This window comes from Rattus norvegicus, chromosome 17, assembly GCF_036323735.1.
Source record: "Rattus norvegicus strain BN/NHsdMcwi chromosome 17, GRCr8, whole genome shotgun sequence".
In the NCBI taxonomy this organism is placed as follows: Eukaryota; Metazoa; Chordata; class Mammalia; order Rodentia; family Muridae; genus Rattus; species Rattus norvegicus.
Window position 1 is genome coordinate 36941149 of NC_086035.1, and position 22517 is coordinate 36963665.

General features: G+C 36.3%; 1 protein-coding gene across 1 annotated transcript; it reads right to left on the minus strand.

Annotated features, from left to right (window-relative positions):
* Positions 1-8267: 8267 nt before the first annotated feature.
* On the minus strand, positions 8268-16210 carry Prl4a1 (prolactin family 4, subfamily A, member 1). Its single transcript, NM_017036.2, has 5 exons — positions 16151-16210; positions 13753-13928; positions 11607-11711; positions 10240-10419; positions 8268-8579 (listed from the first exon to the last, which is right to left on the minus strand). Exons 1-5 carry the CDS (start codon positions 16182-16184, stop codon positions 8391-8393), a joined length of 684 nt encoding a protein of 227 aa, NP_058732.2. The 5' UTR covers positions 16185-16210; the 3' UTR covers positions 8268-8390.
* Positions 16211-22517: the final 6307 nt, after the last annotated feature.

Here is a 22517-nt window from a genome sequence, read left to right on the forward strand (position 1 = left end):
TCCACTTCCCACACCTCTGGGGTTGGAGGTACACATGGTTACACCTAGTTTTTTAATGTGGATACAAGGATCTGATTTAAAAGGTAGTTAGGAATTACATATCTAGCAGTAGCAGTACTACATTTTAAGAAGTATTAGATAATGTTGAGATAGAATACATGGAATTAAAAAAATGTTCTGAATTTGGTAAGGTTTGCCCTGTGATCAAGCATTTATTCTATTTTAAATAAAATTTCATATGCTGCTTAATGGAATGTATTTTCTTTAACATTTGGGTGAAATATTCTACAGGCATCTCTTAAGATCTTTTGAAATAAGAATTCATTTAATTCTGAAATTTCTCGATGTTTTGTATAGATGACCAATTAATTAGAAAAACTTGGTTATTGAAATCACTTTCTATTATTAGGTATGTATTAATCTGTTTTTAATTCCATTATCATGTTTCTCTACGAAATTTGTTTCATTGGAGGTTGGTTTATAGGGGAAATGATTCGAACGCAACATTTCTGGATTTGAAAGGATTACAGTCCTGTAGCCAGGAGTTCTGCATATGGAGTGTTTCATTTGTACCTACAACAGCCACATGTCTCATGTCTAAGGGACCCTCAGAGCCTTATCAGAGGGAATAATAATACCATTGGTGATACTTTGAGAAGAAATCTCCATTAGGCAAAGTTTAGAACAGAGACTGAAGGAATGCCCATTCAGAGTCTGCCCCACATATGGCCCATACATATACAGCCACCAAACTAGATAAGATGGATGAAGCAAAGAAGTGCAGACTGACAGGAAGCGGATGTAGATCTCTCCTGAGAGACACAGCCAGAATATGGCAAATACATAGGCAAATGCCAGAAGCAAACCACGGAACTGAGAACGGGACCCCCATTGAAGAATTCACAGGAAGGACTGAAAGAGCTTGAAGGGGCCTGAGACCCCATATGAACAACAATCTTGGGACTTTCCCACCTGTGGATTCATCCAGTCTGCAGACACAAAGCTACAAAATGAGTTTGAGATTTTATATAGCATCTCATAGTGGATGCTTAATAATCAAGGAGTGGCACTATTTGAGAAGGATTAGTAATCACAGCCTTTTGGAAGAAGACTGTTACTGAAAGTGGGCTTTGAAGTTTTAAAAACCCATACTTGGCAATCTCTGTCTCTGTCTCCTCCCTACCTCCTATTCCTCTTTACTTCTTTCTGTCTGTCTGTCTGTCTGTCTCTCTCTGACTCACTGCCTACAGATTAGGATGTAACTTAAAGCCACTGCTCCAGCAGCATGAGTACCACCATGCTCGCACCATGTCCCCACCACAATGATAATGGTCTGACCCTCTGAAACTTTAATCAAACCCCCAATTAAATGCTTTCTTTTATGAGTTGCCTTGGTCATTGTCTCTTCACAGCAATAGGACAGTAACTGATAGGGAAGTTAATAATGTCTTTTTGCCTTCTTTATCTATATTAATTTTTGGAGTTCTATTCTATCAGATAATAATAATGACCCTTTTACATTTTTACAAAAGTAATAATTATATGGAATGACCCCTTTCTTCTTTTATGTTAGTTCTTTGAGAATTTCATATAATGTGTTTTGATCACATTCATCGACCTCCCAACCTTCTCTCAGACTCGCACCCACCCACCCATACATATCCAGCTTTGTGTCCTCTCACTTATATTTTAGCTAATCAAACACAATTTGTGCTGCTCATATACTCTTTGGTGTGTGGCCTTCCATGAGACCATGATCAATCAACGAAGAACCATACTCTTAAAGAAAATTGACTCTCAGCTGTTAAAAATAGATACTTAGCTAGGGGTAAAATTTTATGCCCACTTCTTTTAACACTGACATTTTGTCTACCTTAAGCTTGTGCATGTCTTGAGCATGTTGTAATATTATTTTACCTGTGCCGTTTAATTTTCATTGATATTGACTACTATATTTTTCTTTCTTTTATTTTGGATACTAATTTGGGTTTCCATTACATAACATTTGGATGCATATGTCCCCATAACTTGTTTGTGTTTTTCCCGATAGTACCTTCTCTTCTTCCTGTCTCCCATATGTCTATGAATCCATTCATTCCTACTCTCAATCCTCACATTTGTGTTTTTATAATGCACACAGACACACACAGACACACACAGACACACAGACACACACACACACACACACACACACACACGAACACTCATACGTTCATGTGCAGGCACATGCACACATGCACACACACACACACAGGGGGAGGGGAAAGAGTCAGAGACAGGTACACAGAGACACAGAGAGAGTAAAATCTACATCCTATATTTGAGAGAAAATGTGATACTGTTTTTATTCTCTCTTACTACCTTCTCTTTGCCTTTTCTCTCAACTCCTTAAGGGCTTGTCCATGTGTTTCATTGTTTATCTTTTTCCTTTATGCCTTACAAATGTATTTAACTCAGCTTTTCCTAAGAAGACAGATGACTTATGCCTTTCTTTCTGAAATTGGCTTAGCAACAGGATTGCTTCCATTAACATATTCTTGACTTTCACATATTTCCATGCAAGGAATCTAATTTCAACCTTCTCTTTCTCTCCATATATATATTTGTATATATACCATAGGGGTTGCTTTCAGATTTTCTGCATATCAGATATTTACATTACCATTCATAGCAGTAGCAAAATTACAATTGTGAGATAGCAAAAATAGCTTTATGGTTGAGAATCACCACAATATGAGGAACTATATTAAAGAGTTGAAACATTAGAACATTTAAGAACCACTGATTTAGGCTAGATTTTGTGTCTTGTATATTGTGAATAGCACAATAATAACATGGATGTGTGAGTATCTCTGTGGTATGCTGACTTACAACTCTTTTACAGTATTTACATGAGTGGTGTAGCTAGACCCATGCTACTTCTAGTTTAATATTTTGGAGATATTCTATGGTAATTTCTGTAATGGCTATGACAGTTCGTATTCTTAGCAGCATTATATATGTTATTCTTTCCTTACATCCTGACCAGCTTTTGTGATTTACAGAATGGCCTTTTTAGTGGTGTAGTAGTGACTATTAAATCAGTTTTGATTTGTTTTTCTCTTGTGTAATAATGCTTAAAGTTTAAAAATAATTTGATTATCTGCATTTATTCTATTGATAACTATCTGATCAATTTATTTTATCATGTATTGATTGTGCAATTTATTTTTGCTGCTTAAGTTTTGGAATTGTCTTTACATTTTAGATATAAACCTCCTTTCTTAGAGGTATGATTTACAACAATTTCTTCCCAGTTTTACTCTAGTTGTTTTGTCTACTGGCTGATTCATTCACTATGTACAAAACTGACTTTAAAGTAGATCAAATATCTTATGAATTGAAGATAAGAAACCCTGAAGCTGCTAGAGACAATGTTTCAAATTACATGGAGTGTTGAGGGATTTTCAAATGGACTACAATCAAATATGTTGTTGTCTCCATAGTTGACCATGGTACTACAGGAAGTTGAAACACTGAGCAAGGGATAGCAGCAGTCCATCTTCTCAGGTTAATTGTATCTTATTTTTTCCATATAATAATTTTTCCACAATGTCCTTTATTTTTCTGTATAAATTTCAGCATCATATATTCTAGTTTTTTAAAAGTGTCATTGATATTTTAATCAAGATTACATTGAATCCTTACACTGTTTTCGTAAAATAGTCACTTTCATGATATAAATCTGCAATCTGCAAACTCGGAATTTCTTCCAGCCTTACAAGTTCTTCAATATACATGTTCATTGTTTTGTAGCTTTTATTTCCCTCCATCTTTATTAACTTGGGTATTTCTCATTTACATTTCGATTGTTATTCCCTTTCCCGGTTTCCGGGTCAACATCCCCCATCCCCCCCCTCCCCTTCTATATGGGTGTTCCCCTTCCCATCCTCCCCCCATTACCACCCTACCCCCAACAATTACGTTCACTGGGGGTTCAGTCTTGGCAGGACCAAGGACTTCCCCTTCCACTGGTGCTCTTACTAGACTATTCATTGCTACCTATGAGGTCAGAGTCCAGGGTCAGTCCATGTATAGTCTTTGGGTAGTGGCTTAGTCCCTGGAAGCTCTGGTTGGTTGGCATTGTTGTTCATATGTGGTCTGAAGCCCCTTCAAGCTCTTTCAGTCCTTTCTAAGATTCCTTCAACGGGGGTCCAATTCTCAGTTCAATGGTTTAATGATGGCATTTGCCTATGTATTTGCTGTATTCTGGCTGTGTCTCTCAGGAGAGATCTACATCCAGTTCCTGTCGGCCTGCACTTCTTTGCTTCATCCATCTTATCTAGTTTGGTGGCTTTATATGTATGGGCCACATGTGGGGCAGACTCTGAATGGGTATTCCTTCTGCCTCTGTTCTAAACTTTGCCTCCCTATTCCCTCCCAAGGTTATTCTTGTTCCCCTTTTAAAGAAGGAGTGAAGCATTCGCATTTTGGTCATCCTTCTTGATTTTCATGTGTTCTGTGCATCTAGGGTAATTGGAGCATTTGGGCCAATGTCCACTTATCAATTTGTGCCTTACTTTGTTATGTTTATTCTTATATTTTATATTCTATTTGTTGAAAGCAATGTGAGTTGGTTATTTTCTTATTATTTTCTAGGGAAGTAAATTACTGGTATATAGAGGGACTCTTTTTTTTCCCCCTATGTTGACATTACATCAAGCTAGTTTTCAAGGTCAGATGTAAGAATGAGTGTTTTGGTGAAATAATTTTAGTTGTTAAATTATATAACTACATTTTCTACAATTTAAGTACTTATCTTGATTTATCTTGAGGAAACTCTTATCATCCTTTTTATTTTTTCTTCTCTTTTTTCCATTATGACTTTGAGTATTGCATTGGATAAGAGTTGAAAGAGTAGATCATCATTTCATGTTAGATTTCAGAGGAACTGTTCTCCCCTATGCACAATAATGTTGGCTTTCAGATCGTCTTATCCTGTATTTCATCATAAAGGAATGTTGAAATGTGTAGGAGAAATTTCTGTGCCCACTGTTATGCCCTTGTGGATTAGATTGTTTTGTCTTTTTATCCACTGTAGTCTTTTCTTGATTTATAACACTGAATAGCATTGGATCTTCAAGTGTCAATATCTTGGCAGTAGTAAATGATCTTTTGCTGAGTTGCTAAATTAGACTTACAAGTATCTATTGGAAGTATTGAAAATTGCTTTTTTGTTTTGTTTGGTGTTATTGTGTCCATTTTTGGTATCAGGGTTTAATATCTTCATACAGTGAGTTTGGTCATGCTTTCTACTTATATATTTAGCATATATTTTAGAGAATTGCCACTCATTCTTCTATAGCTGCTTGACACAATTTATTCCCCATGCCTTAGTTTTCTTTGTCAAGAGAAGCCTTTCTTGTTACAACATTGTTGAATCGTATAGAATACATACATTACAGATGGGAGTATTTGGAAGCCTGGGAGCACAATGAAGGAGAAAAGGGAATAGGGAAATAATGTTATCATATTTTAATTAAATATATAATTAAAGAATAGAAGTCTCAAAAACGAATACACACACTGAAAAATTTTTGAGCAAAATCTTAACTTAACTTATTGTCTCCTCCTTAGACTTTTTTTTTCATAATTTATTCATTCTAGGACTCATTTGTTCTCAAATTCATACATTTTTCAGTCTTTAATCTACCTCATTCCCATTATAATGTTAAGGCCCATTAATACATACGAATAGGTACTAGTATGTGTCTTGAAAAACCACAAAATAAGAAATATTAACTATTTTGTTTAAAATGTAACGGGTTACTTATAATTTCCTCATAGTAAATATTTTCAATAAGATAATTAGAACCTAAATTAACAACACAGTAGTAATATTATTGATTTTGATAAGGTTTTGTCATTAGAGATTGATTGATCTTTAACATTTCACATTTTGCTTGTCTTAATGCTTTGTCAAAGACTTTAAGCATTATATTAAATAGGAGTTGAGAAAATGAACATAATGATTTTCTTCAAAATTTTGAGAAAGTGTAATTTGTTCACATTTATCTGGTATATATTGCTTAGATATAGTCTTTTTTATATTGAGATATGTTCTTTTATATCTATTTTTCATTTATTTTATGTGTGTTTTAGGAAGAAATGTTGAAAGTTACATTATAGTTATTCTGTATCTACTGAGTGGTCATGTGATTTGTTTCTTTGAATTTGTTTCCTGGATTATTTTGTGTATATATAAAGTAATTATTGCATTCCTGAAATGATAATTCATTAATTGTGTCTGATGATATTTGTATTGTTTTTTCTGATAATGAATAACTGTAGCAATTTGAATGAGAAATGTCTCTTATAGACTGATGTGCTTGGCCACTTGGTCCCCAATTGGTGGCAGTGTTTGGGAAGGCTCTGGAACAGTACAAGAGTGATTTCTTGATGGAGAGATGTTTTGAGGGTCTATAGACTGACTTCTTTTATTCTCCCCCTCTTTGTTCTCTGTGTGAAGATAAAAATGTCATCAGGCAGTTTCCAGGGTTCTATTGCCATACTCTCCTTCCCTGTCCTGATAGACTCTATCCTTCTCAATGCCAACCAACCAGAGCTTCCAGGGACTAAGCCACTACCCAAAGACTATACATGGACTGACCCTGGGCTCCAACCTCATAGGTAGCAATGAATAGCCTAGTAAGAGCACCAGTGGAAGGGGAAGTCCTTGGTCCTGCCAAGACTGAATTCCCAGTGAATGTGATTGTTGTGGGGAGGGCGGTAATGGGGGGAAGGATGGGGAGGAGAACACCCATATAGAAGGGGAGGGGGAGGGGTTAGGGAGTTGTTGGCCTGGAAACTGGGAAGGGGAATAACAATCAAAATGTAAATAAGAAATACTCAAGTTAATAAAGATGAAAAAAAAAAGAAAGACAAGAAGCACACCTTTTTTCTTAATGTGTTCTTGTCAGTGTATTTCATCAGAGAAATAGGAAATAAACTAAAAAGTAGTTATTGTATTAAGTATATTTTAAATTATTTCTTCTACAATGTCTATAGCTCTTCTCAGTTTTCTCTAGAAACTATAGAATTCAGTTAAATGTCATTAAATTGTAGAGGGTTTAACCGTTAGTCCTTTAAAGACCACCTAAATTTTTAAATTTGTACTTTGAGAACATATTTCATAAAATTAAAGTGTTTTTTCCACTGGCAGATATCCTCATTGAAATACTATCCTCTGTATTAGATATATGCATGAATTTGTGGAAGAAATCTACTCTGAAAGCAGAGTAGCATTTCATAGTATTAACAGAAAATGTCTCATATATAGGTTTCATTGGATTTCAATATATTTCCTGCTGTTTAGAGAAAGAATGCTAGAATATATTAGGGTTGGTTAACAGTTTGCTTGTATCCAAGAGGTAACTAAAAGATTGAGAAATGAGAAGACTGGCTGGACTAGTTTCCATTGTCTAGGAATCCCTGAAAAAAATCCATGTGTCATGAAACTGCTTGACAAGGGCACTGTCTTTAAAGATGTAATCTATAGAGGATCCAAAGCTGAGAAAAAGAAGAAAACTGGGAAAAGGAAGTAGAAGAAACATTGTAGGAAATGACCATGCTAGCTTTTCTCACCTTGTGATTTGAAGTATCAGAGAACACCAGGGTTGTAACTAATCAATGAGATGAAGTTGAAACTAAGAGCACTGTTTAGATTAAGAGTGTGTAGCTCACTTGTTTTATGTCTAAGAATGTTAAAAATAAGCAGATAAGATTCAGAAGACTGGGGTTAAATACAGTTATAGTGAAACCTAGAGACATTTTATGTTGATATCATATTTCAGGTGTTTGTTTTTTCTTTTTTTCGGAGCTGGGGATCGAACCCAGGGCCTTGCTCTTGCTAGGCAAGCGCTCTACCGGTGAGCTAAATCCCCAACCCCATATTTCAGGTGTTTTGAAAATTTCACAGTGCCTACAGACAGTGGAGTTGCACTGTCACACTGTTGTCTGCGAATATGCCACAAATGTCGGCGGCAGAGTGGCCGTGTCTCATAATGTGGCTCAAGAGCACCATGGTTATGGACTACAGATGAGCTGATTCATAGCAAAATCATTCATTGCTTCTAACAATGTCACTCAGGTAACATTTTGTGATTCTGAAGTTATGTCGGAAAGGATATCATTTGCCTGGGTAACTTCTGGTATCTGTTCAGTTTTGATAATAACTTATCCCTGTTTTTTGTGGACTCTTTATTGAACCAACAAAAGATATCTTGGGAAACTTTGTTCAGTTTTTTATTTTTTGTTTTTAAAGAACAGAGCCATTAGACTCAGGTACTTTGTACAAGTGCAATTTAAGAACCATCACTGGGGCAGAAGGATATTAAGGATGTTATGCGTTCTTAGCACTTGCTTCGGATCAGTCGGCACTTCAGAAGCTTCAGATACATTTCCACGTTATTTGAGTCCTTCTTGAGGCAGTGAAACAGGTTATAAAAGGCAAAGTATCTAGTGTCTCTATTGGGCGATTGCAAGAATCCCAATTCAGACCAGGCAGTGTAGTTCGCCTTTTCGTTGATTTCAAAATTACCCTAATTGTCAAAATAATAGTTAAGTATTAATTATAGATGAAAACTTGAGATCTTATTTCTTCTACATATTAAATTCAATTTTGTGAGAAGTTAATAATGTAAACCTTTAGCCAAACCCAGAGATTTTCATTTACCTGAAACAGAGTACTTAAAATGTGTTAGCCATTTAAATCTGGAAATGGGGCATTTTGAAATATCTTGTGGCATGCAATTGATGCCCGCTGGAGTTTGTTTTTCTGGGATGTTGCATAATTTGTTCTCAATCAAGCATTACCCTCGAAGGCAGAGGGGCAGGTTCAAAAGACTCAAAGAAATAAGCACAATTTCATGTCTAGGGAAGGAGAATCTTGGAAAATTCTCAAGGCTTCTCCCAGGTTTGCAACCAGGAAATAATTACTGGTGATACAGATACTAACCCAGTGAACTGTGGGAAGAAGGTGTCTCAGACCTCTTCAGCTTCCAGCAAATTGTGTATTGAGCTCTAAGGTTTCAGCTTTCACGGTGGGAGTTAGGGAGGAACTTTTCTATAATGCTTCTGCTTTTGAGTCATCCCTTCTCTTGCAAGTAATTCTCAACCATATTCCTGTTAGAACTCTATTAAAAACTCATTGTTTCAACAATTTGGACTTCAGTGTAGTTTTTACTTTGGTCTATCATGGATTTTCTTTCTGGGGTTAGCAGACCTGTTTTTCTTGTGTCTCCTTCAGTAAAGTCTCACACAGCATAGGAGCAGACAGGTGGGAAATTAGTAATGGCTAGCATACGTTCTGGTAATTATTGACCTTTAGTTCTTCATGATTGTTCCTGACTTGTCTTTTATGTTTTATAGATTCAGACACTACACTACTCTTCTTTTTTTAACAAATAAGTAGCCCATACAATGTATTTGGACAAATATTTACACTCAATGAAGATTAAAATTGGTGTGTTATGATATAGATAGTTCAGCCTTTACTCTAATAAAATCTGGTGGGATAGTTACACATTTGTCTTTCTTTACATATATGTGCTTTCCAAATCACTGTGTGAGGCAGGAGTTTACGTTGGAGGTCCCTGGGAAGTAAAGTGCCTTTGAGTAGGTTGGGTATTGTTTACATTAGTAGAAAAGATACTCACATAATTGGATATATCCTTCCCGTTTTTTTGTTGTTATTGTTGTTACAAGAGAACGTCTTTCAAGATTCATTTGTCATTATCCAATGTGGTAATTTCAATATACTTAGCCCAGGAAATGGCACTATTAGGATATCAATTTGAAATCAACTTATATCAAATGACTAACTGACGTACTGCCGTGTTGGAACAGGTATGCCTTTGTGGAGAAAGTGTACTACTATGGGGTGGGCTTTGGGAAACTGCCCAATGTGGAATGAGACCTCCTGACCGCCTATAGAGGACAATCTTTCCTCACTGCAATTAGATCAAGATGTAGAATTCTTGTCTCCTCCAGTGGCATATCTGTCTTTATGTGGCTATGCTTCCAAACATGAAGATACTGGATTGAATCTTTGAAACTGGAAGCCAGCCTAAGTTAAATATTTTCTTTTATGAAAGTTGCCTTGGTCATGGTGTCTTGTCACAACAATGAAACTAGAACTAAGACCCCATGGTTAGCCTATTCATGTATAAGAAATACAGAGAAAGTCAGCAAGTTGTTTACCTTTTTGGCAATATTCTTTATGGCATCCAGGAGCTTTATGTTTGATTCCTTAAGCATCAAGGCCTTGTAGAGGGTAGGAGGAGTGGATCCTAGCCTGTCACACATTTCAGCCCACAGATGGTGCAGAGGGTTGAGCCAGGCTTGCAATAGGCTGTGTGACAACCCCAGTAGTACTTCCAGCTAAGCAACCACAATTGAACAATTACATTAGAATAAGGGAATACAGTATTATTAAATACAGGCAGATTTTATTCAAGCAGCATTCCTTTGGTCATTCATATACATGTTGAGAACATTATTTTGATGGTACACATTTTATAAGTTTAAACTTTAGGCCCTGTCCTCATGTTATAGAATTTTTATATGATTAAATTCAGAAATATCAGAAGAATGTTTGATAAATTTTCTAGTGAAGCAGTAACTCTGTGCAACTGTCATTTCTTCCTAGACTTCCTATTTTTACTTTATATTATTATTAATTATTATTAATAAGAATGTGGGTATACCAAATGCTGATAATATTAAGGAAAACAAAATGTTGATTATATCTATGGGGACATTTTAGATATGTGATAATGCACATTGTAAAACACTTAAGTTGCTTCATGAAAGGGATTTTTTTTTTTTGGTTCTTTTTATTTTTTCGGAGCTGGGGACCGAACCCAGGGTCTTATGCTTCCTAGGCAAGCGCTCTACCACTGAGCTAAATCCTCAACCCTCATGAAAGAGATCTTAAGTGAGAGATAATAACCATTATTAGTTAGAGTCAACATCACATCAGTAGTGACATGGGTAAACGTAGAGAGACCTTAGTGTAATGGACACTTATATAAAGTAGCAGATGTAGATACAAAAAAGACATAAATAACAAGAGTAGATAGTATAGTTTTCATAATGTTAAATTCTGTCAACATATGATCCAGTATAACATATGATGAACACAACACTATTAGTACTTCATAGGAATATATCCTTATCACATATACATATATGTATATAAATACACATATGCATATATATACATATAGGTTTGTACAATATTTAACTATGGGTTCAGATTTGGCTCAAACAGAACATACTTACTGAATAGTAAGATTTCATGGACAAGGCATTGGTAGAATGGGTTTTCTGAATGTACAGATCTGCTATAATGTTACTTAGCAATGATTTTATGTTTATTTTTCAATGCGATTGTTCTATGATTTCATATTCCTTATCTATTTTTCTGACAGTATGATAGCCATGTCCTGGTATGGTGTAATAGAATAATCTCCCGTTATGGTGTAGTAGAATAAAAGCAATGTAAGTGCGTGACAAAGCCAGTACAGTGATTTTGATTTGGTATCAAGCCAAGGTTGAGAACTCACTTGGAACTGTTGGGCTTGCTCCTTGTTTTCTGGACTAGAGAGGGAAGAAGTGTGGCATCTGGTGGTCCGGCGTTCAAACCCTCGGCCTTGGGCATAAAATATTTTCTGAAATAATGAGTACTCAATTAATTGTCGTTTCTAAATCAACTAATATTAAAAATGACCTTGTCATTAATGTGTTCAATAGATATTAAATTTCAAAGTGAAATAACACTAAAAAAGAAGATAAGAAATTAGACAAATGACTTTTTTCTCTTACTGGATTTTTTTATTTACATTTCAAATGTTATTCTCTTTCCTGGTTTGCTGCACATGAGCCACCTATCCCATTCCCCTCCCCTTCTTCTATGAGGGTGTTCTCCCCATCCACCCCCCTTCCCCCCGACATTCCCCTACACTGGAGGCGGTCCTTCCACTGGTGCCCAGCAAGGCCTTCCTCTGCTACATACGCATCTGGAAGCATAGTTCAGTCCATGCACAGTCTTTGGGTACTGGTTTAGCCCCTGTGAGCTCTGGTTGGTTGGCACTGTTGTTCTTATAGGGATGGAAGCCCTTTCAGCTCTTTCAATGCTTTCTCTAATTCCTCCAACAGGGGTCCCATTCTCAGTTCAGTGGTTTGCTGCTAGCATTCTCCTCTGTATTTGACATGCTCTGGCTGTGTCTCGCAGGAGACACCTATATCCAGTTCCTGTCAGCATGCCCTTCTTAGCTTCATCAATCTTACCAAGTCTTGGTGGCTGTATATATGGGGCACATGTAGGAAAGGCTCTGAATGGCCATTCCATCAGTTTCTGATCTAAATGTTGCCCTCATATCCCCTCCTATGAATACTTTTGTTCCCCCTTTAAGAAGGAGTGAAGCATCTGCACAAATGACTTTTTAATATACTTCTTTACATTTTAATTGTAGTCTCATTTTTGACCCCTCCAGTTTCATAATCTGTCAATCTCTTTCCCCCTTGCTATTTTCATCTTTGCTGAAAGTTACTATTTGACAAGCAGACACTGAAGACTATAGGAGTGCAAAAATAAATGGTGCAATATGGTAATATTTGAGTAGTATTTGTGCCCTGTCAAAGTTCTTGTATATTTTTATTCATTTTTTAATTTCTTTTCGATCCAAAATGATGTTTGCTTAACCAGGCATCATCCAAATGGAGCTCATTTTTCAAACCCTCTGTAGCTACACAGTTATCCTGTACCAAAAATGGATATAAATTCAAGTATTCTTGTGTCATGGCAAACAAAGTGAGTTCTAAACTATTGAGTATAATATATTAGGGAATATTAAACAATGAGTCACTTAAAAATCGACAAAATATTAATTTTGTAAACATCAGCCAATATGTATTTATTTAATTACCACAATTAGTTCAGTATACTCACTCAGCAGGTTGTCATCAAACTATTGCTGAGAAAATTTGTGATAGATTGAAAGGGATGCTGGGATAATTATGAAGTGATAGAAAAATTAGTGAATATAATGTATGATAGAAATGTGTACTTACCATAAACTTTTTTTCTTAAATGCTAATTGATGTCCTGAAGTCCCTATCTGTTGTTGTGTCTTATACTATTCTAAAACAGATGGCATATTGCCTTAAATGACATTCATCAAGAGTAGAGGAACTGTTTTTAGCTCTAAACTAGACCTACCAATATAAGCTCATGTCTTGGACTTAGTTCAATGGTAGTTGTTAGCATTTGGGGATTTCTGTAGTTACTTGCTTATTTTTCTTCCTTCCTCATTTATTCTTAGTCTCTTTAATTCTATTCTATCCCCTAAATTCACTGTGAAGCAGTTCTTTATTGGATATTTATAGTGCCTTAAATGAGGGATACCAAAGGACTTATGTCTCCTCTAGAAAGTCATAGATAACCAAAGCATTTTTCAACCTTATACTCTCATATTACAAGAATCAACTAAAGTAAAAGTTGAATTATAAAGAAACGGTCAGTGTAGTCTTAGCATACATTTGGCATTTCATCAAAGTGTGCTGTTCTTCCATTTCATATTTTAGTAGCTTAAGCTTTTTCTTATAAAGGTATATTATGTTGAAGTTAGTTCATGATGCTTTTCGCCTCTCAGCTTCATTGCCATGATAGACAGACTGTGAGAACTCTAGGAGATGAGTGAGGGTACTTACAACGTGAGTGGACAGATCTGAAATGTACTGATTCATGTCCTGGGATATCTTAATTGCCTGATTCCAAGTGTCTCCATAGGATGTGTAGTTGTGGACATTCAACAGTTTAGCTCTCATAGCAGAGGCTGTGTTCTCCCACAGAAGCAGGTTGGACACCAGCAGCAAGAGGACTGTCCCTGTTAAGAAGAGGAGTCATGCTAAAGTATTTTTTTGATGCTCTCAACAATCACCCTGTCTAGGAAAGTGTAAGATGTCCTCTGTACCTTATACAAATTAATAGTTTTTGGTCTGGGTGTGGGCATAATTTTTTGTGTCTTAGATTTAGCTAATTATACATGCACAGGTTTATAGTTTGAAAGAAAAATAGAAGACTTCCTGCATCTTTCTATTACTCCTAAGAATGTTTCTGTACTTTTACAAACATTTCTTTCTATCTTAACTTAAATATGATCCAGGATGAGATAGTCTTTCTCTCCAGGCAGGTTAACGTCTTGATGGTTTCTGGTGATGCTTAGTGTACAATTTTCACCAGTTTGCATTTGTAATTCAGTGCCAGATAGCAGCATTTAGGGTACTGACAAAGACAGCACAGTTCATTGATTTGATTCATTTTCCTATGTGATCTAAATAAACACATGAGTTTTGGATTGCTGGCATGGAAGATGAAGACAGTTTCCCCACGAAACCAATGTCATAGTATGGATTTTCTAACTAACCATTGTCATCTCATACCTTTGCTAAAATCTTAAGATTACTTCCCTTGAGTCTAATGTTTAAAGCAGTCACCAGGCATTCTCGACTTTTATTATCCCATTATATTGATGAAAATGATGGTGGACTGAGTTTTCCCGATTTTCCATAGTCCTAGAATCAGTATGTTGAATCAGAAATGACACATTGTGGACTTTGCACTTTACTTGTTACATCCTACACACTTGTGAGCTCTTGCTATGCATCTGTGTGGCAGGAGCTACATATGTACTCCTTATGTCCAGTGTTGCCTGGGATTATTGGTCTTACATATAAAAGTGACGCATTGTGTCACAGATTGCCAATGACTTCAGTGTGTCTGCTCTTTTTCTGCTTGTACTACCATGTGCCTTTGCAATTTGTGACAGTGACTCATTGATGATTGCATCATTAATATGCCTTTGACTATACATACTGAAACACAGTTGTAACGTACTAATAATTTACACTCTAAAAGGCTATCAGGTGTGTAAGTATGAAATTGAAATGTATCTGCCTCAAACTACATTAACCTGAAATATTTCTGGTACAAGACCCCAGTGTCCATGTAAACATTAATAAATGTAGTTAGAAATGTCCAATAAAAAGCATGAGTCCCCAGCTCCAAAAAAAGAACCAAAAAAAAAAAGCATGAATTTGGTAAAGATTGATATATACTAAACTGTCTGAACTGAAATATGGGATAATAGGTATGCGAAATTTCTTTACAACAAGCTAATTTTTCACATGTTTAACTAAAAAAGAGATAAGATGGTCAAATAACTTATATTACACATGTTGAAGTTGCTAAATTCATAATAATTTCAATTTTTTGTATACAACATATATCTTTACATTAAACTATGCTCATACACATTCCTCATATTTACCATTTGTAGAGATTTCACTGAGGTGAGTTTTAGAGACTGATGATTTTGGGTTTTTGTTCTTTAAAATTTATTGTATCATTATTACTAATACATTATTCTTGAAAATATCATCAAGTTTCTAGAGACAAATGCTTGATGCTATCCTGTTTTTCATTTGAAATGGAATTTTGGTTGAATAAAGTTGTCAAAGCTGTTTAATAATCACATACTCTAAGCTTGTCTATATCACTGTCCTGTTTTGAAATTTTCTTTAGATTCATTCAGATCTAGCAACATATAGAAATGCCTGACCCTGGAAAGAATATTGCCAATAGACTCCTTTTGTTCTCATTTAAAAAGATCTCCATTTCTGCAATTTTGAAGTTTTTAACTATACCTTGATTTGTAACTGTTTTTGCATGGAGTTGCATGGAGTTTCCATGTTGCATGGAAACATTCTTGGTTTCCACTCACTAGGTACTGAAACATTCGTTTTCTTACTCACTAAGGGATCCTAAACTTCTCAAGACATTGACATGCATTTTCTAAGAAGAAGGAAGACTCTTCTTTAAAAACTATTGGTCTAGGGGTTCACTGTGCAGCATCATTTTAGAGTAATTAAGAAGTTTATCAGCTCTATGTCCCCTTACTTCAGGTAAGCCATGAAAAAGCAAAAAGGGGTAATTTTTCCCAGATAGGGCACTTTAGACATTAGAAACACAGGCCATCTATACTGAGCTTGATAAAACAATGCATTTCTTAATCTTATCTACAAGAACCTGAGTAAAAGCAACACTTACAGGAGGACCATTGGTGAGACAAAGACAGATGCATCTCTGAGATGTCGCACTGCAGCTTGGATACCCAGGGAAGATAGCTTCTTCAGTAGAGGCTTGTCTTCAGTTAGATTTCCACCTCCTATATACTCCATCACACCACCTTCAGGCCAAACACTACTAGGGAAGTGGAGGAAGGGTGTCAATAATTACAGAATCCCACGGGAGAGTCCTGTGAGTCTACACCCTAAGGGAATTGTAACAACACCATTAATATGGACACAAACCTCGCTATGTTTGCCTATTTCATGATCATGAATGAAGTAAAAACTATATTTAAGATAAACACAGAGAGAATTGATATGCCTCAATTTCTTGGCTTTTTTTAAAAAATATTTTTCTACAGTTACAACAACTCAAAAATTCCCAGAATTTTAGTGTTATGTATTTATTACGTATGTATTTTATCAGTTTCCCAACATTTGAATATCTGACAGGAATCACATTTTCAATAATTAAGAGTATTTGCCAGTAGTGTAAGGAGCTTACTTCTCCACACTAGGCTGAAAGGAGAAGTAACATACAGTTGCAAAAATGCATTAGTAACATAATTTAATGGGCACATCATATCCATTTAGTGAAACAACTGTAAAAGCCTTCCTATTCGACCCTAGAGCATCCCTCTTAAGGGCAGACTACATGTCTTGAAGTAGGTAACCAACAGAAAATGAGCTCAATGGCATATTTTGTAGTTTCTTGCATAATCTTTCTTTTCTTTTAAACTACCTCAATAGTTCTCCAATTACTCCAACCAAATTAAAAATTTCATTTTTTCAACTATAGTCATACTATATTACCACCTTATATTAGAATATGCTGCTTTCCCATTGTTTTTATATTATTTTATTTATTTACATTATGTTTTAATTAATTTATTTATTTTTATACTCCCAATGATTTTATTGTCCTCCCAGTCCACCTTCACCCACTCAACAGCTCCACACCCCATACCTTCTCGATGCCCCAGTCCCGCACTGCCACCCATCTCCATAAGGATCTCCCAAGCCCACCCACCCCACCAGACCTTTAAGCTTCCTGGGGCCTCCAGTCTCTTGAGGATTAGGTGCATCTTAGGTGTAAATGGCCAGTAAACACATGAGAACACGTTCAGCATCACAAATCTTCTGAAATATGCAAATTAAAACTATATTAGTTCTTTCTCTTTACAGTCAGAATAGTGGTCATCACGAAAACTTAGCAAATGATGGCAAAGATTTGAATAAAATGCAATAACTATACAGTATTGGTGGGTACGTAAACTGTTTTAGCCACCATGGAAATCATATTGAATTTCATCCAAGAAACTAAATTAGAGATACATATGACACTGTTGTGGGATTTATGGGAAAGACTCCAAATGAAAATATTGCAGACATACTGGTACATCGCTGTTCACCAAATCACTTTTTATTGTAGCAAAGTGATAGAACCAACCTAGGTGACCATCAAAGAAGAATGTCCTGAAAGATGACTGTGTCAAGTTGTGAAAATGCACCTAAGTTGCCAAGGAGTCAAGGAGTTGCCAAGGGGTCCCACAATAGCAGAGATGACAGAACCACAGAGAAAGGCTATGGATATGGAGTGAATCTGACCTTAAAGAGTGCATATGCATGTTGCAAGCAGCAGAGTTGAATAGGAAGAGCTCCCCAAACTCTTCAGAGTTCAAATGATTTTATCAGCAGCATCAGATAGTAACCCTGGAATTGCAGAATTACCCAACTTGTTCTCTAATTTGATCAATTCTTGCCACGGCAATATACCACTTTTTGGAAAAGGAACATTTCTTCTGTGTTGTTCTGTATTTATTTTATTTTATTTTTTATTTTATTTTGTAGCATTTTACAGTTAAAGATAATATTGAGAATTTGAACAGTGTTGAGAGTGTTGAAGACTATGAAGGCTTTAACAGATGGGCTGAATACAATTTGCATAATAAGATAGTTATAGGCAGTAAGAACAAAAGGTGGAAAGTGGTGACTTCAATTTATGTCAAGTTGATATGTCAAGTTGTGATAGCACTTGATTGTCAACATGACAAATCTATAATAGTCTCAGAGACAGACCTAGAGTAGGTTACTAGACAGGGTTCCTTGAGGTGGGAAGACCAATGTTAAATGTTAGTGGCATTATTCTCAGGACCAGAAGCCAAGGCTAAATAAAAAGGAGAAATGCAAGTGGAACTATAATATTTGCCATGATTTCCTTCCCGACTGTTAATGTAATGTGACCAGCTACTGCACATTAGCTGTGATGATGAAAATCTCCACACGTACTGCCAAAGAAACATGTTCCCTCACCCATTTGTAGTGAGGTGAGATGAAATTTGTAAATAAAGTATTTTAAATTTTTTTAAAGATTTATTTTTATTTATATGAATACACTGTAGCTGTCTTCAGACACACCAGAAGAGGGCATTGAGTCCCATTACAGATGATTGCGAGTCACCATAGGATTGCTGGGAATTAAACTCAGGGCTTCTAGAAGAGCAGCCACTGTTCTTAACCACTGAGCCATCTCTCCAGCCTGAATAAAGTAGTTTTAATGATGTGCATTTCTCTAATTACTAATGGTGATGAATGCTTTTTGACGGTATTTCTTACTCATTTTTATTTCTTCTATTGAAAATTCCCTGTTTAGGACCCCAGCTCATTTTTAAAGGGGAGTCACTTCTTTCCATAACTCTGCTCTTTTGGGTTCTTTGTGTGTTTGGGATGTTAACTCTCTTTGAGAAATACAGCTGGCAAAGGTCCCTTCCACTCCATGGGTTTCTTCATCATTCAATTTATTGTTTCTTAGTGGTACAGGATCTTTTTAGTTCTTTAAAATTCAGTTGTTAAATATTGGTTATATTTCCTAAATTTCAGTAGGATGGGCAAACACTAACCTATTCATTAAGTCTTTTCCTATATCAATATCTTAAAGGGTATGGCCTGTTTCTTTGAGCAGTTTCAGTGTTGAAGGTTTCATCAATCCATTTGGAGTTAATGTTTTTAACAGGTATTAGGAGTCTGAGGTTGTTCTTCTGCATGTGGAAATCCAGTTTTCCCTCTGCCATTTGTTGAAGATGTTATCATTTCTTCAGTTTTTTTTCCATCTTTGTCAAGTATCATATAGCTTAAGATTTGAGTATCCATGTTTAGGTCTTCTGTTTTTGTCCATTGAGCTAAAGTCATGCCATATTGTTGTATTAGGATGGTTATACAATAGTATTTTGAATTTAGAATGTTAATTCCTCCAGAATTTTTATTATTGCTCAGAATTGCTTCCAGTACTCTGGATCATTTATTTTTCCATATGAACTTTTGGATGATTTGACCCATTTCCATGAGAAATGTTGGTATTTTCATCTGGAATGCATGGGATGTGTAGATTGCTTTTGATAGAATAGTCATTTTCTAAATCTTAATTCTCCTAGCTATAATCAGGGGAAGTCCTTACACTTTCAATTGTCTTTCTCATTCCCTTGCTTCAGCTATTTCAATCCTTCATTGTAGAGATCACTTTTATACTTGGCTATGGCTACTGCAAGTTATATTGTTAGTGATTTTATTGCGAAGAGAGACCCTTTTTCACCTCTGATGGGAATGCAAACTGGTAAAGTCACTGTGAAACTCAATGTAGAAAATCACTGAAAAAGTAAAATAAGTCTACCATCTGACCCGTTCCTCCCGCTTCATGCATCCCTCAAAGGGCTTGACATCCTACTCCACAGATACAGTCTATGTCAGCAAAGGGATCTTAACCCTGGTAAATATTCTGTCCATTTTATAAATTGTTGTCCTCTATGCTAAGTGGGAGAAGGAGAGAAGGAGGGAGGGAGAGGAGAGGAGATGAGGGAGAGAGAGAGGGAGAGAGAAAGAGAGAGAGGGAGAGGGAGAGGGAGCAGAGGGCCAGCCATTGTTCCTTCCAGTAAACTTTTCTTTTTACTCAAGGAGTGGTCTAGTTGGGTAGTTTCATTGTACCTTTGCTTACAACAATTAAAGCACACCATGTGCAGCTTCAGAACTTTTAATCTTGTTGGACTTTGAACTATGTTTGATTATACTGTTTATTGGTGGTGCTTTTGCCATATCCTTTCTGGACAACATATTTGCCTTTTTAGTCCTAACTGTGAGACTGAGGTAATGATTGGGTCAGATCCTCAGGATCATTTCTTACTGAACTGACTATTTTTTCCCTCATTAGTTTCTCAAAGCGACTGTTTCATGCCCAAGTTACAATTACAGATGCTCTTCCGAGTTTCTCTCAGTGCTGTAAATTCTTCTTTCTTGGGTTGTGTGTCTCCTCTTTGCTGTATTCACATTTAAGATTGCTATGTAAGGTTAGGAATGCAGCTCACAGTTTGCAGAGTGCTGAGAGACGTGATAGCTTTCTATAATCACTTATGGAGCTTCCATTCAGATGATGGGTTTTACCCCGGAAATCATGTTCTATGACGAATCAACAATAAACCGAAGTCCGAAGGGCAAAAATGATTCAGCATAAACAGTAGCCTAGGTTACTTACGTAAATGCTCCAGGTTTGACTCAGAGGGCCTCAAGGTGAATCAGACTGAAAAAGAGCAGAAGGCCCACAAATATTGACGTAACAGCGGAAACTGAGGGTAATTTTATCACTTTGATGATGGTTAGAAATACATAACAGTTCAGCTAATGGTGCCTAGCTGCCTGTCAGTAAATTCGGTGGTTCCACAGACAGTTCGCAGATTCACAGAACTCAAAGGAAAAGGAAGAGTTTATGAATTCAGAGACCCAGAGGCTCCCATCACTTGGCCCATCAAAGAGCAGACTTGCTGACCTGCGGTAAAGTGGAATCACTCACTTCCTTAAACTGAACCTTCTGCGACTAGCAGAGAGCCCAATGACGTCAGCACCCAGGGCAAAGGGTCATTTCCTATCCCAAGCTCCAAGGTATCATACCTCAACCTCAGACAGAAATTTTGTGCCTGCAGCCATTTCCAGCTTCCAGACATGGGGACCACCCATCATTTCAGAGACTTGCTTGAGTCAGTAGAACTCATGACGTTCTACACTCCTGCAGACTTGCTCTAGAATTGAAGGCTCTTTATGGGAATGGCCAGAAATTCCAAAGCATTGATTGAGCATTGAATACTCCTCAGCGCTGTAAAGGTTCTCAGGTTCCCAGTAGCAGCTAATGAGAGTTCAAATTCCTTTCATTTAAACCATACTTGGCAGTTACTTTTAAGTGTTTTATGAGTATTAACAATAAAGGACCTCCCATATATACTCTTTCCTGTCTGTCTGTACCATCATTGAAGGAGGGTAGGACGAGAACCTAGTTAGAGTTACGAAGCAGTCTTCATCCAGCATTTTATTACTGGGATGCAAGTAGTACTGAATATAGTTCACAGCACCTTATAAATGCGGCACCCTGGCCCATACCTATAATCACAGTACTTGGGTGACGTGGGCAGGAATTTCTTGAGTTCAAGGTGCTTCTTGGCAAAATAGTCAGTTACAGGCTAAGCTGGGCTACCTTAGACCTTCCAAGTCAAAAAAAAAAAAAAAAACCAAACAGACATTAAAAAATTAATTTCTTTGTTTCCAGGTTTTTTTCTTCATGAAGTGTCTTTAATAGCCCTCCCTTCTTCATCTGTAATAACTCTCTTCTGAAAATCTTTATCAGACATTAATCTAGCTGTATTTCAATTTCTGGAAAATGTGTGCATGTGATTCCATCTGTCTACTGTCATATTTTTTTTATCGTGAAGATATTGCTTCATATTTGTATCAGTGGGCCTAGATATGGTTTATCTGGAAAATTGTCCTATTCTTCTACTTCTTCATTGTGTAGCTGGTCCTATTCTTGCCAAAGACAGTCCTGTTTTCATATTCCATATATATACATATAAACATATATACATATATATATATATATTTAAATGTATAGATTCATCTCCATCCCAGCTATGAAGTAACACTCATCTTTCTTCCTCTGCATTATTTTGTCACACTCCCCCGTCCTCATTCATTTTAGGATTACACTCTCTTCTTAATTCTTTTTTGCTTCATATTTATAAATGTGTTGATGTTTAAATTGAAATCCACACGTGAAAGGAAAAATGCAGTATTTATGTTTTAAAATTGCCTCATTTTCTTTAACATGTAGATCAATTCATTTCCTAGAAATGCATAATTGTATTTTTATGACAATTAAGTTCCATTGTATATACAGACCGCATTTTCTCTTTTTTATTTATTTATTGACAGACAAGTTGCGGGGTTTAGTGTCTTTTGTATTAGAACACCACGACAATAAATATGGATGTATAATTATCCCTGTGGCATGCTTTCCTTGTTTGCCCGTTTGT

Excerpts from the sequence above, each read along its gene's own strand:
- Prl4a1 (NM_017036.2), bottom strand. The coding sequence starts at position 16,184 with ATGCATCTGTCTTTGTCTCACCAATGGTCCTCCT. Across the intron at positions 11,712-13,752 it reads CAGATCTGTCCACTCACGTT|AAAATATTTTATGCCCAAGG; the intron begins GTAAGTACCCTC and ends TCATTATTTCAG. Across the intron at positions 8,580-10,239 it reads TAAAGAATATTGCCAAAAAG|GGTAATTTTGAAATCAACGA; the intron begins GTAAACAACTTG and ends TTTGACAATTAG.